Source organism: Diospyros lotus, chromosome 2 (assembly GCF_014633365.1).
Source record: "Diospyros lotus cultivar Yz01 chromosome 2, ASM1463336v1, whole genome shotgun sequence".
Lineage (NCBI taxonomy): Eukaryota > Viridiplantae > Streptophyta > Magnoliopsida > Ericales > Ebenaceae > Diospyros > Diospyros lotus.
Window position 1 is genome coordinate 32089706 of NC_068339.1, and position 13138 is coordinate 32102843.

Below are 13138 nucleotides of genomic sequence, written 5' to 3' on the forward strand. Positions count from 1 at the left end.
GATTATAAATGATTAGATTACATCAAACAATTTAATAATAAGTGAGATACAATTACAAGTCTCAATACAAATACTAAAAATAAACATAGTTCAAAAATTAAAATAATAAAATAAATATATTATTTAACATATATACATATATATATTGTTATTATTATTTATTATACATATTATTATTAATCCCTTTCTCTCCTACGCCCCTTTCTCTTCCCTCTGTAATCCTCTCTTTGTCTGAGAGACCCAATCCCTCCCCCAAGAAACCCACACAGTTTTACTCTCTCTCTCTCTTTCTCTTCTTCTCTTTCTTGGCCTCCATATCTCTAGTGACTTAAATCCAGTAATAGATAGGCGTCAAGGAAGAGAAACTAGTAGGTCGACGTGTACCGACGAACAATGGAGTCGTGGCCGAGAGGGGCTAGTCCTCGTTGGCGGCTGTTGTTTGCTTCCGCTGTGACCGACGACTATGAGAAGAGAGGAAGAGAAGGAAGCGGTGGTGGTGAATTTGGCCGGGGATAGTGATGGCCTTGAAGAAATGAAGAGAATAAAGCGGTGGGGTAGTAGATTTGGCTTGAAAAGAAGAAGAGAAGAAAGCAGTGGCTGGCGACGATGGCTTGAAGAGAATAAGAAAAGGAAGCGGTGGTCAACTGTGATGGCGAATCTAACTTGAAGAGAAGGAAGCAGTGGCCGGCGATGATGGTTTGAAGAGAATGAAGAGAGGAAGATGGTAAGAGAATATCAAAATAAGGAAAATAAAACCTATTTTTCGTGTTTTGAGTTGGAGATTTGTTTTGGATGAAAATATAGGTTTTCTTTATAATTTTTTTTATTTTTAAAAATAATAAAGAGAACTCGTTTTCATTATTTTACAAAATTAAAAATTAAAAATGTTAAAGGAACATAATCTAAATAATTTCAAATTAGCGGCAAGTTGTGGGAAAGTGTAAAAATAAAATCCAAGAACATAATGGAAACGACGTCGTTTGCAATTGGTTAGGGAGTGGCTTCCCTTCGTCATCCTACAGCTATGTTGCCTTCCAATTGGTTTCGGTTGATCGCCGCCGGGCCGGCGCTGCAGTTGTCCCAACACTTGCTCCATCCGACGCATAGGCTCAAACGTAGTAAGTGAATTTCATAGATCATAATGAAAGGATCGCAGATTCATTCGTTTGAATTCTGATTGATAAATATTTATTGCTGATGTATGCGGATTAAGGATTTATTGCGAGATACATTCTCGTCATAGTTGATGAATGGTTGGTTCGTTTATCGATTCGATTGAACCTATGTATGTAATTCTCTGTAAGTAACTTTGAATGGGCACATCTTGTAGTTGGAATTAGTTGCAAGATTTGCTCTTCTTTTATGCTGGTAGTTTGGCAATGGAACCGAGAGCGCCGTCAAAATTCAAATTTCCAGTGAGTCAGGCCCTTTTATTCATTCTTTTATTACCGTCAGTCAGTGCGCATGTTGTTTCAAGATCATCGAAGACTCAATACATGCCGAGAAGATCTTTTTTTACTGTGGTAGTGGATTGTGGTAGTACGGGCACTCGGCTAACTGTGTATGAGTGGATCATAAAAGGTGATCTAAGTGACGGCGGCTGGCCTGTTATGATTAATTCTTTTCCTGACAATTACAGTAATAATAGTCATTGGAGTAAAGATGGTTGTCGGTATCACTGCTTGCAAACGGAACCTGGCCTAGACAAATTTGTTGGCAATTCATCTGGAGTCAGAGTGTCGCTGGAGCCGCTGATTGAATGGGCAGAACAGTGGGTACCTCCCGAAAGGCATGGCGATACTCCTATTTTTGTTTTAGCTACTGCTGGGCTGAGGAGGTTATCAAGGGAGGATGCTAGGCGGGTTTTGGAGGATGTGGAGGCTATTGTTAAGGAACATTCATTTGTGTACAGAAAAAGTTGGATAAGGATTTTGAGTGGCAAAGAAGAAGCTTATTATGGTTGGGTTGCTCTTAATTATAAATTAGGCAGCTTTAACAAGTTCACCAAGTTGCCTACTTTGGGAGTTCTAGATTTAGGAGGTTCATCCTTACAAGTAGTAGCAGAAGTAGATGAATCCAAAGATGATGAACACTTTCTGAGATCAAAAGTTGGATTTGTTGAACATCAGATTTTAGCTTACTCATTGCCCGCATTTGGTTTGAATGAGGCATTTGATAGGTCAGTTGTTATGCTTAGTCATTCAGATGCACTCAGAGAAAGTGTTGGTGGTACATTTGAAGTCAGTCATCCTTGTTTGGGTTCCAGTTTTGTGCAAAATTATACTTGCAGTGGTTGCTTTGTTCCTACTTCTACTGATCTGGGAGGTTCACATAGTCAACTGCAGAGAAATAAATTAGATTCAGTACTTCTAGTCGGAGATCCAAATTGGGAGCAGTGCAAAGTTCTTGCAAGGGCTGCTGCAATCAATTCAAGCAGTTATGATTGGCAATGGCTAACAGAAAGTTCAATGTGCAAAACTGGCTGGGCTTCTTCAAATGGTTAGTTCTATGCTCTTTACCTCTATTCATTTGGCATTCAACTGTTAAAATGTTATATTGTAAAATATTGATATCTAGAACAACACAACAATGACAACAATTATAAGTCTTAATTCCACTAGGTGAGTCGGTTACATGAATTCTAGGTCTTCAACCATCTCTATCCATTGTCATATCCTCTGTAAATCCATTATACCCTTTGTCAAGTTTAAGGGTTCTTACTAAGTTTTCTTTAGTTTTTGTTTACCTTGTTTGTTACAAATTTTTTCTATTTTATTCACTGGCCTCTTAGGTACGTCTATAGGTCTTCTTTTCACATGTTCAAATCTTCTTAATCACATTTGGCACAATTTATCTTTAGTAGGCACCACTTCAATCTTGTTATGTACAGTCTTATTTTTAATTATGACTTTTCTTGTATGATTTCACATCAGCATAACATCATTAGCTCAATTATACTCATATTTTGCATATGTTGTATTTACCTACTCAACATTCTGAGACATACAACAAATGATGGTTTTATACCAATCTGGTAAAACTTCCCTTGTACTTTTGAATAGATTTTACAAATCAAATGAAATGTTGGATGCACTTCTCAACTCTAACCATTATTTTGAACAATCGATCTGATAAATCTAAAATGATGTTTTCTAGGAATAACTTGATCTTAAAGTCTCATACAACATCATCCATGCTTCTATTCTTATTGAACTTACGCTCCATATATTCAATTCTCACTAAGATGTTTCTCCATAATTCAAGCTTAATATTCTTGTTCTTTTTTTTTTTTTTTTAGTCATCCACTAAGATAATGTCGTCTTGAAATAGCATACAACAAGGCATCTTATCTTAGATGTTCTTTGTGAGTTTATCTATCTAAGAGCAAAGTGGTAAGGGCTCACCTCAGAGCTTTTAGATAATCAAATTGTAATTGGAAAAATCTTGGTATTGTTTTTAAAAAACCATATGGGTGAATGATTTGTGTTGTTTCTTATTAATACCATTGAGTTAATTATATACAGGAAGTAATGGGCCATGGGCCATGCAGTACAAGTGTTGTATAAAAGCGTAGTACAATTAGTACTAATGTAGTATAATTATTAAACTACAATATATGTATACACTATTCTAACACTCCTTCTCAAGCTGGAGAATATAGATCATATACACCAATCTGGATACAAATAAAACCAATGTGAGGATCTTTGAGAGACTTAGTAAAGATATATGCCCCTTGGTCAGCTAAGTTGACAAAACTAGTAGCAATACATTCGGACAAAATCTTCTCTCTTATAAAGTGACAATCTATTTTAATATGCTTGGTCCTCTTATGAAAAACTGGATTAGTGGCGATATGTAACGCTGCTTGATTATCACAAATTAACTTCATTTGCACTACCTCTCCAAACTATAATTCTTGAAGTAATTGTTTCAACCATATAAGTTCACACGTTGCTAGAGCCATGGCACAATATTTAGCTTCTGCACTTAACCTGGCAACAACGTTTTACTTCTTACTCTTCTAGGATACTAGATTTCCACCAATAAGAATATGTTACGACCCTAGGATTTGCCTAGAGTCTAGGAAGGAATTTGGTAAGAATTAGAGGTAGATAGGGCAGAAAGGGAGGGAAGAACAGAATGGACAGAACTGAGGAAGAAGGGCGAAAGACGGGAGAGAGAACTAGGAGAATTGAGAGAGGGAAAATGAGAGAATTCAAATCATTCATTAAGCTAACTTCCTCTACCTATTCAAGCCTATTTATAGGCTTACAATGGAAGATGCTAACAACAATAACAGAAAATGCAACTATTGCAACTAATAAGGAAAACACATAACATGTATTACTAATATATCCTTGGGGTTCCTTGGGGTTGTGACAATCCCCACCCCTTCAAACAATTCTTGTCCCCAAGAATTGACAGTTGTTGACCCCATTCCTCAGCCGATTCCAGCTTTAGCAATCTAGTTTCTTCTTCGCCTTTTCTTGTGCTTATCTCATATTCTCCTTTTTTTTTGCCTTTCCACATCTTTTTCTCCATAGACACATCTCCCAAACCAAATGGTCGTAACCTCCTCTTCCACAATATCAAAACTCTCGAACCAAATGGCAGCAACCTTTTCTTTCTTCATCATCTGAATCTGGTCCACACCAGGTGAAATGACAGCAATACTGTCATACAGTTCGAGATCAAAATTGCTCAAAACGGCAAGGTTAGTTTCTTCGGCTAGAATTTCCTTGACTTGTGACTCCTCAACAGTAATAGTACTATTACTTGCTGTAACACCAAATCCAGCCTTTGAAGCTCTTTCCTCATCTTCAGTAGGGACCTCCTCAAGTGGAGAAACTTTTACTTGCTGATTGCTGGAGTGTACCCCAAAGGCTCACTTTCAGCAGATTTTTCCTCAAGTGGAACCGCAATCTCTTCTTCAGCAATTGCCTTTCCTTTCTTGTCATTATGAATTGCCTGATCTAATTCAGGTTTTTCCTTATTCTTTGCAGCTACCATTCCCATTTTTAGGACCTCATTAGCCTCATACTTCTCATCAGTTGCATGAACACCATTTTCCTCTTCCACTGCTACTTCATCAACTTCTTGCATTACTTGATTAGCAACCTTAGGAGTTCCTTCGATCTGTTGGTTGCTATTAGGGTAACCTTTAGGCAGTAGCCTATGCTTTTGGTATATGGGTCCCAGCGCCAACTCTTGTAGCCTAGCCTTCTCTGTTGCTTGATGTACCATGGCTGAAAACATCATTCTCACCATAGGCCTCAGTGTATCATTAAGACCATTAATGAATCTTGATAAAAAAAATAAGACTTGACCAAAGTTGGATGGAAATTGAGTACAAGTGCTTTCAATTTCTCAAACTTGACCAGGTATTCCATAACCAAGCCCTCTTGTTTTAGCTTGTTGAGCTCTTCTTTATAGCTCTCATCTCCGATCTGATTGAAGGAAGTAGAGTATTCCCTAGAAAAGCATTCTATTGGAATACTAACCTGAAATTTATGTGAAAATAGAATCAAAAAGTCGTCCAATTGTCTACTGAGGTCCTTGATTCCTTCCCTTGTTGCAGCACATAGTCCTTCATCCATCTCCTCCGTTTAATTCCTTGAAAATTCACTGCTATAACAATCTCTTGCTCACCTTCTAAGGATCTCTTCGGAAATTTATTTCGGTACTAAAATTCAGCAACCTAAGCCAACGTAATGGTTGCTTTCAATTCAACAACGGTTGCTTCCAATTCAGCAACCTTAATTCTTGTTGCCTAACAACCTCCAAATCAATATTTTTTTTGAAATTTGATAGCAACTGCGATGGTTCCAATTGCTTAGATTCACTTCTCACCACTTCTTGCTCAAGAATCAACGTTGGAGATTACCAAACCGAGATTCATCCATCTGAAATTAATAACTGAGGATCGTTAGCCTGTTCTAATTCAGCAACCACCTTCCTGAATCGTCCCTGGCTCGCTTCTGAAACACTTCTGCTGCGCAACTCTTCTTCTTAAACTTGATCGAGTTTGTTTAGCCTTCCGGTTCGCCTACTCACAGCTTCCAACTTCACAAGAATTCCATCACTATAACCTTGCAAAGCAGCCTCGATCAGCCCTATCCTGATTCGCTTAACTCGCAAGCAGCAACCGAGATCTGAATTTCTGCTCCTGATCGCGCTTGCCTTCTTGCCTCAATCACATGCAGCGAGTTTGCCGAAATCAAAGTGATTCAAGGATTGCCTCCTCCTCACCCAATCACCGACCTGTGCTTGGGATTCCCCTGAATTCTTGAATCGCCCACTGTCTCCAGAATTCCTGGAATTTGCTACTCTTGATTTGCCTTCTAATTCCACTCGATATCCCGTTGGAATTCTCTTGGCCTGCATCGTCTTCACTCCCGGGTCGAAGTTGCTTTGCTCGGCTTCGATTTTTAGATCCGAACTTGCTTTGCTCAACTACGCCTTCCAATCCGTGTTCAATTCTGCCTTGCAACTGGTCGCTGTGTTGGATTGCCTAGCCCGCTCAATTTCGGTTCATCTTTTCTACCTTCTAGTCGACTTCTCCAAATTGACAACATGAGAATCGCTGTTAGCGGAAATCTGCTTCTGGACAGTTTCCGATCTCAATTGCCTAAGGCTTTGCTTCTCATCGCGACTTCCTTCTCGCCGGATTCAGTGCCTTCTTCTCTTACCCGATCATCGTCCAAGGCCTAGAGAACCACTAGCTTTGCTGCAATCTTCTTGGAGTCACTGTCGCCACCCAATCACCGACCAAAGCTCCGTAACCACTAGAATTCCTTATCTCTGCCTTGGCTCAAAATCGCAGCACTCCGCTTCTAGATTACAGCTCTTGACTGACTTAAGTCAGAGATCATCTAGTTGCAATTCGCCGGAATTCCACCGACCTTTGTCCAGTCGTAATTGATAGATTCGCCTCAAGCTCCATTGCCAATGCCAACGATTTGTTGTTATGAACTTAATCACTGCTTGCAGAAATCATATTGGACAGGATCACTCACTATGAATCCACCAATTTTGGAAATTGCTTGGTTAGATACGATTTTGCTTCGCCTACAATTTGTCACCTGCTGGAGTTTGACAAACCTCAATTCCGAGCCGATTGTTTGATCTCGATCACTCGAAATTCGCCTTGGCTAATTGCTAAAGCTTCTGGATCACAGCCGAGAGTTGTCGGAATTACTTAATAGAGAGAACCGCCGAAGAGCGGTGGCTCTGATACCAAATGTTATGACCCTAGGATTTGCCTAGGGTCTAGGAAGGAATTTGGTAAGAATTAGAGGTAGATAGGGCAGAAAGGGAGGGAAGAACAGAATGGACAAAACTGAGGAAGAAGAGAGAAAGACGGGAGAGAGAACTAGGAGAATTGAGAGAGGGAAAATGAGAGAATTCAAATCATTCATTAAGCTAGCTTCCTCTAACCACTCAAGCCTATTTATAAGCTTACAATGGAAGATGCTAACAACAATAACAAAAAATGCAACTACTGCAACTAATAAGGAAAACACATAACATGTATTACTAATATATCCTTGGGGTTCCTTGGGGTCGTGATAGAATATAGTACCCTGAAGTAGAGTGTCTATCTGAAGAAGACCCTACCTAGTTTGCATCAGAATACCCAATCACTTGAGTATGCCCTTTATCTTCATACAACAATCCTTGGCCTGATGCTTCTTTGATATATTTGAGGATGCGAATCACAGCATCCCAATGATTGTCACACGGAAACTGTAGGAATTGGCTAACTACACTCTCAGCAAAAGAAATATCTGATCGAGTAATAGTGGGATAGTTTAGCTTTCCAACAAGTCTTTGGTATCTTTTAGGATTTGCTAAAGAGTCCCCTTATCCTAGTAAGAGTTTAACATTAGGGTCCATGGGCGTATCAACAAGTCTGCAATCTAACATGCTTGTTTCTTCAAGAATATCTAAAGCGTATTTTCTTTGTGAGACGATAATACCATTATTGGATTAGGCTATCTCAATACCAAGAAAATACTTAATTTTTCCCAAATCTTTAGTTTAGAAATGAGTAAAGAGATCCTTGTAGAATACCATCTTGATCATTTCCGGTGATGATGATATTGTCTACATGCACAACAAGATAGATGCATTTGCCATGTGATGAATGGCGAAAGAAAACAGAATGGTCTACCTCACTGTGAATCATGCCAAAGTCTCAAACAATGGGACTAAATTGCCCAAACCAAGTTCATGGTGATTGTTTCAGTCCATAAAAGGAGTGGCGGAGCTGGCATACCAAACCAAACTCTCTTTGAGCAACAAAGCCCGACGGTTGCTCCATGTAGACCTTCTCCTAAAGATCACCATGAAGAAAGACATTTTTGATGTCTAGCTTGTCATGCTCCAACCTAGGGTTTGTAAGGGAATTTGGAAGAAATCGGGAAAGGGAGAATAGGAAGGGAGGGAGAATTGTGAAGAATTGAGGAGAATTAGACAGATAGAGAGGGAGATGGTAGGATCACTGAATTTGTAAATATGAAATACTACTTGAATATTGATCTAAGAACTACAAATTATAATGGAAATGAAAGATAGAAAAGGGCATTTGAAAGGCCCTGAATTCTCCTTAATTAACTCTCAATTTCTGCCTGTCTTTCTCTCTCATTTTCCTCTTATTTATAGGTTGCTGCTTTCCCTTTTCTGCTCTCTATAACAGAATCTGTGTTGAAATAGAAAGGAGACAAATCCCTTGATTAGTGGGGATTAGCTCCAATCCCTCAATTGATGGCTTAAAATTTTGAGTTATTGATTATAGTTTAGAATTAGAATATCCTAACTTGTTGTATCCTCCCTCTATAAGAAGAGAGGAGTCATGTTATTCATTTATGGTGAAATAGAAATCATTCTTCTCTTAACTTATATGGTATTAGAGTAGGGAAGTCACCCTTACACCATCAAACCCTAGGCAGCCTTTAGGCTGTCAAACTCTAGGCACGTCGACAACCACTGTTCAACCTCAGACAACCCTTACACTGTCAAACCCTAGACATACCGGCCACCAACCTTCCAACTTCAGACTTGCTGCAGGTAGTGGTTTAGCCACGATGACTTGCAGATCCAACAACAACGATGGCTAAACTTGGGTGGCACACACAACAGATAGCCACTGCAACCATGACCCTTCACCTTCTTGTTCTCCGGTGCTCAACGACAGCAAATCGTTGTCAGTCTTTGCTGCAACCATCGTTGGTCAATGGTCATCTTTCTTAGATCCAACCGTTGGTCTTTAGATTCGGCTATCGTTCCTCAGATTCAGCCATCGTTTGTCCTTATACCGTGCCACCCAACACTGGCCGACATCAATCTTAATTGATGTCACTGCTTCGATCCGACGTCGTTGGCCATCGGATCCTCACCTACTAACACACCTAGATTTGGTCTTCGTAGATATTCGAATTTGGTCATGCAATTGGTGCTGTCCTTACTGCCACTTCAACCACCATGTATGACGTTGCATCTAGTGTCACTTCAGTCCAACAACCACAAACAAGACCCTTCAAAAAAGAGCAACTTGATTAAATCCTAAAATTACTATAATCTAATTCGTTACCTGGAACACCTAATTGTTCTTTGGCCCATTCAGGTAAAACTGCTTTAGCCCTGTCAAGTTCCTTAAAATCTACTCCATGGATCATTGATTCAAGGGCATTTGATCATATGACCAGCTTATCCAATCTATTCGATTCATATATCCCTTGTTCAGGTAGTGAAAAAGTAAGAATAGCAGACGATAGTTTTCTTCTATTGCTGGCAAAGGCCTCATTAAAATCTTTGAAAGTATTGATCTTCAATCAGTACTTCATGTTCCTAAACTTACTTGTAATCTTTTGTCTTTCAGTGAACTCTCAGAAGATTCTAACTGCTGCATTACCTTCTTTGATTCTTATTGTCTATTTCAGGACCAGAACTCGAGGAAGACAATTGGTAGTGCTAGAGAGATAAACGGACTTTACTACATCAATGAGGATTTCTTTGGTAGTAAAAAAGCTCACGGATTGAGTGGTAATAATTCAATTTTTGATTTTGATCCAATAATGCAATTGCATCTTAGGCTAGATCATCAAAGTTTTCCTTATTTAAGACACTTATTTCCTAAATTGTTTAAAGGAGTGGATTGTTCTAAGTTTCAATGTAAAAGCTGCCATTTGGCTAAAGATCATCGTGTTAAATTTGTTTCCAAATCTTACAGTTCTTCAAAACTATTTTATTTGATTCATAGTGATGTTTGGGGACCCTCAAAGCTAACCACTTTATTTGGCAAAAGATGGTCTGTAACTTTTATCGATGATCATACTAGACTATGTTAGGTTTACTTGATTACCAAGAAATCCGAAGTGACAAGAGTTTTCAAAGATTTCTTTTACATGATCAAAACCCAATTTCAAACAAAAATTTGTATTCTTTGGTCTGATAATGGAACACAGTACTTCAATGAATGTTTAGGGGACTTTTTGGAAGAAAAAGGTATTTTACATCAATTAACATGTCGTGAAACTCCTTGGCAGAATGACATAGCTGAAGAAAAAAATAGACATTTACTTGAGGTAACTAGGGCTATTATGTTTTCTATGAATGTTCCAAAATACCTCTGGGGAGATGCTGTTTTAACTACGTGCTATTTAATTAATAGAATGCCCACTTGAGTCTTAAACTTTGAGACACCTTTGAATTCTCTAAAAAAGACTTTTCCTATGTGCCAGTTGTACTTTGAGCTACCTTTAAAAATTTTTGGATGCACTTGCTTTGTTTACATTCCACAAATGTTTTGATCTGAATTGGATCTAATGGTTGAAAAATGTGTTTTCGTTGGTTATGCTCCAAATAAAAAAGGGTACAAGTGCTTTAATCATTTGATAAAGAAAACTCACATAAGCATGGATGTGTCTTTCATGGAGAATCAACCCTACAACAACAACAACAACATATCCAGCCTTTATCCCACTATGTGGGGTCGGCTACATGAATTCTAGACTTTCATGTATTTATGTCTTTTGTCATATCTTTATTTAGGCCCATACACTTCATATCAAACTTTAATGTCTCTCCCAAAGTCTTCTTGGATCTGCCCTACCTCTTTTTTTGACTAATTGTTCCATTTCATCAACTCTCCTCACATGAGCGTCTCTTGGTCTTCTTCTCACATAACCAAACCATCTTAGTTTGGCCTCTCTTATCTTCTTCTCGATTGTCACTACTTCTACCTTATTATGAATAACCTCATTTCTAATTTTATCTTTTCTTATATGGCCACATCCATCTTAGCATCCTTGTTGGAATTAAATGAAGCTTCAATGACACCGTTTTGGAGAAGGGAAGGAAGGTCTTTTGGCAACCCTCATGGCTACCCAAAACGTTGCCGTTTTGGGCCCGTGAGTTGGATGGCCAAAACGGCAACCGCCCTTGCCGTTTCATGAAGGCGTGCATTCTTTGTTGTTTTGCCTGCTTCTTCCCCGATCGTTGATGCTGCCTTTATACGACTCGATCCTCACCGCTGCTTTCCCCTTTATATCTTCTATAGTGGCCTCGAGATGATAAACGCACAGCCTCCGATTTGTCTTGCCTCTGTTAGGGTTTTGCTTTCATTCTCTGTGTTTTACTTTCTCTTTATATAGTTGTGATACGAATATTTTTCTCTCTAGGGTTTGTGCCTCTAATCTGTAGATTTATGGTTATGAGGCCGATTTGATTAGAGAGTTGTTTTGTACAATGAGATTTAGAGAGTGTGGCTTGTGTATTGAGGTTGTAATAATTTTTCCCGATAGTGCGGTGATCTCTCTTTGCTGGAGCTTAACGTGGACGTAACCCTCATTAACGGGTGAATCACGTTAAAAATTGCTTGCGTTCAGTTTATGTTTTATTATTGCTTTCTGTTCATTTGCATGCTAAAGTTATTGAAGGCACTGTGAATGTTTTGGCTCTATTTTGGTTTTTGTTTTTGAGTAGTGGCCGAGAGTTGTCTCGACCCAACAATCCTCATCTCCACTACGCTCGTCTTTTGCTCATGCTGGTATTTGACTGCCTAACATTCTAAGCCATATAACAAAACTGGTCTTATAGTTGTCCTATAGAATTTTCCTTTCAGTTTTAATGGGATTTTACCATCACATAACACCCCCGATGCATTTTTCCATTTTAGCCAACCTACCTTAATTCTATGCGTGACATCTTCGTGAATTTCTCCATCTTTTTGAATCACTGATCCCAAATATCGAAAATGGTTTTTTCTTTGTATGATTTGGTCTTCCAATTTTATTATAACATCCTCCACTCTTGCATTCTTACTAAATTTACATTCCATATATTATGTTTTCCTTCTACTTATTTTAAATCCCTTAGATTCTAAATTGTTTCTCCACAACTCAAGCTTAGTGTTCACTCTCTTTTGTTTCATCCACTAACACTATGTTATCTGCAAATAGCATACACCATGGCACCTCTTTCTGAATGTGTTTAGTGAGTTCATCCATTACTAAAGCAAATAAGTATGGACTTAGTCTAGAACTTTGATGCAGTCTCATTGTAATTTTAAACGGTTCAGTATCCCCTCCACATGTTTTGACCCTTGTCTTTGCACCGTGATACATGTCTTTAAGAGCTTGTATATAGGCTATTCGGACTCATTTTTTCTCTAAAACCCTCTATAATACTTCTCTAGGGACCCTATCATAGGTCTTTTCTAGATCTATAAACACCATATGCAGGTCTTTCTGATGATTCCAATACCTTTCCATTAGGCGCCTCAGTAGGTATAGTTTCCATTGTTAACCTACCAGGCATGGAACCAAACTGATTTTCCAAGACGTCTATTTCTTTTCTAAGCCTTTGCTCTATTACTCTCTTCCAGAGTTTCATGGTATGACTCATTAACTTATTTCCTCTGTAATTTTCACAGTTTTGAACATCTCATTTGTTCTTGTATATAGGAACCAAAATACTATTCCTCCACTCATCTGCCATCTTTTTTGATTTAAGGATCACGTTCAATAATTTCGTTAGCTAGGAGATGCCCTCTTCTCCCGTGCATTTCCATGCTTCTATTGGTATATTATCCGGTCCCATCGCCTTATGATTTTTCATCTTTTTTAATGCTTGC

The 13138-nt window shown here is 38.6% G+C and overlaps 1 protein-coding gene across 2 annotated transcripts in view; it reads left to right on the top strand.

Annotated features, from left to right (window-relative positions):
• Positions 1–1018: 1018 nt before the first annotated feature.
• Positions 1019–13138, top strand: part of LOC127795319 (probable apyrase 7) — a 34551-nt gene continuing 22431 nt past the window's right edge. Inside the window, exon 1 of one of the 2 annotated variants that reach the window (XM_052326923.1) lies at positions 1019–2499. In XM_052326923.1, coding sequence (XP_052182883.1) covers positions 1380–2499 — 1120 coding nt within the window. In that variant the 5' untranslated portion in view covers positions 1019–1379. The remainder of the gene's footprint in view (positions 2500–13138) is intronic. The other variant, XM_052326922.1, reaches the window with a different exon arrangement.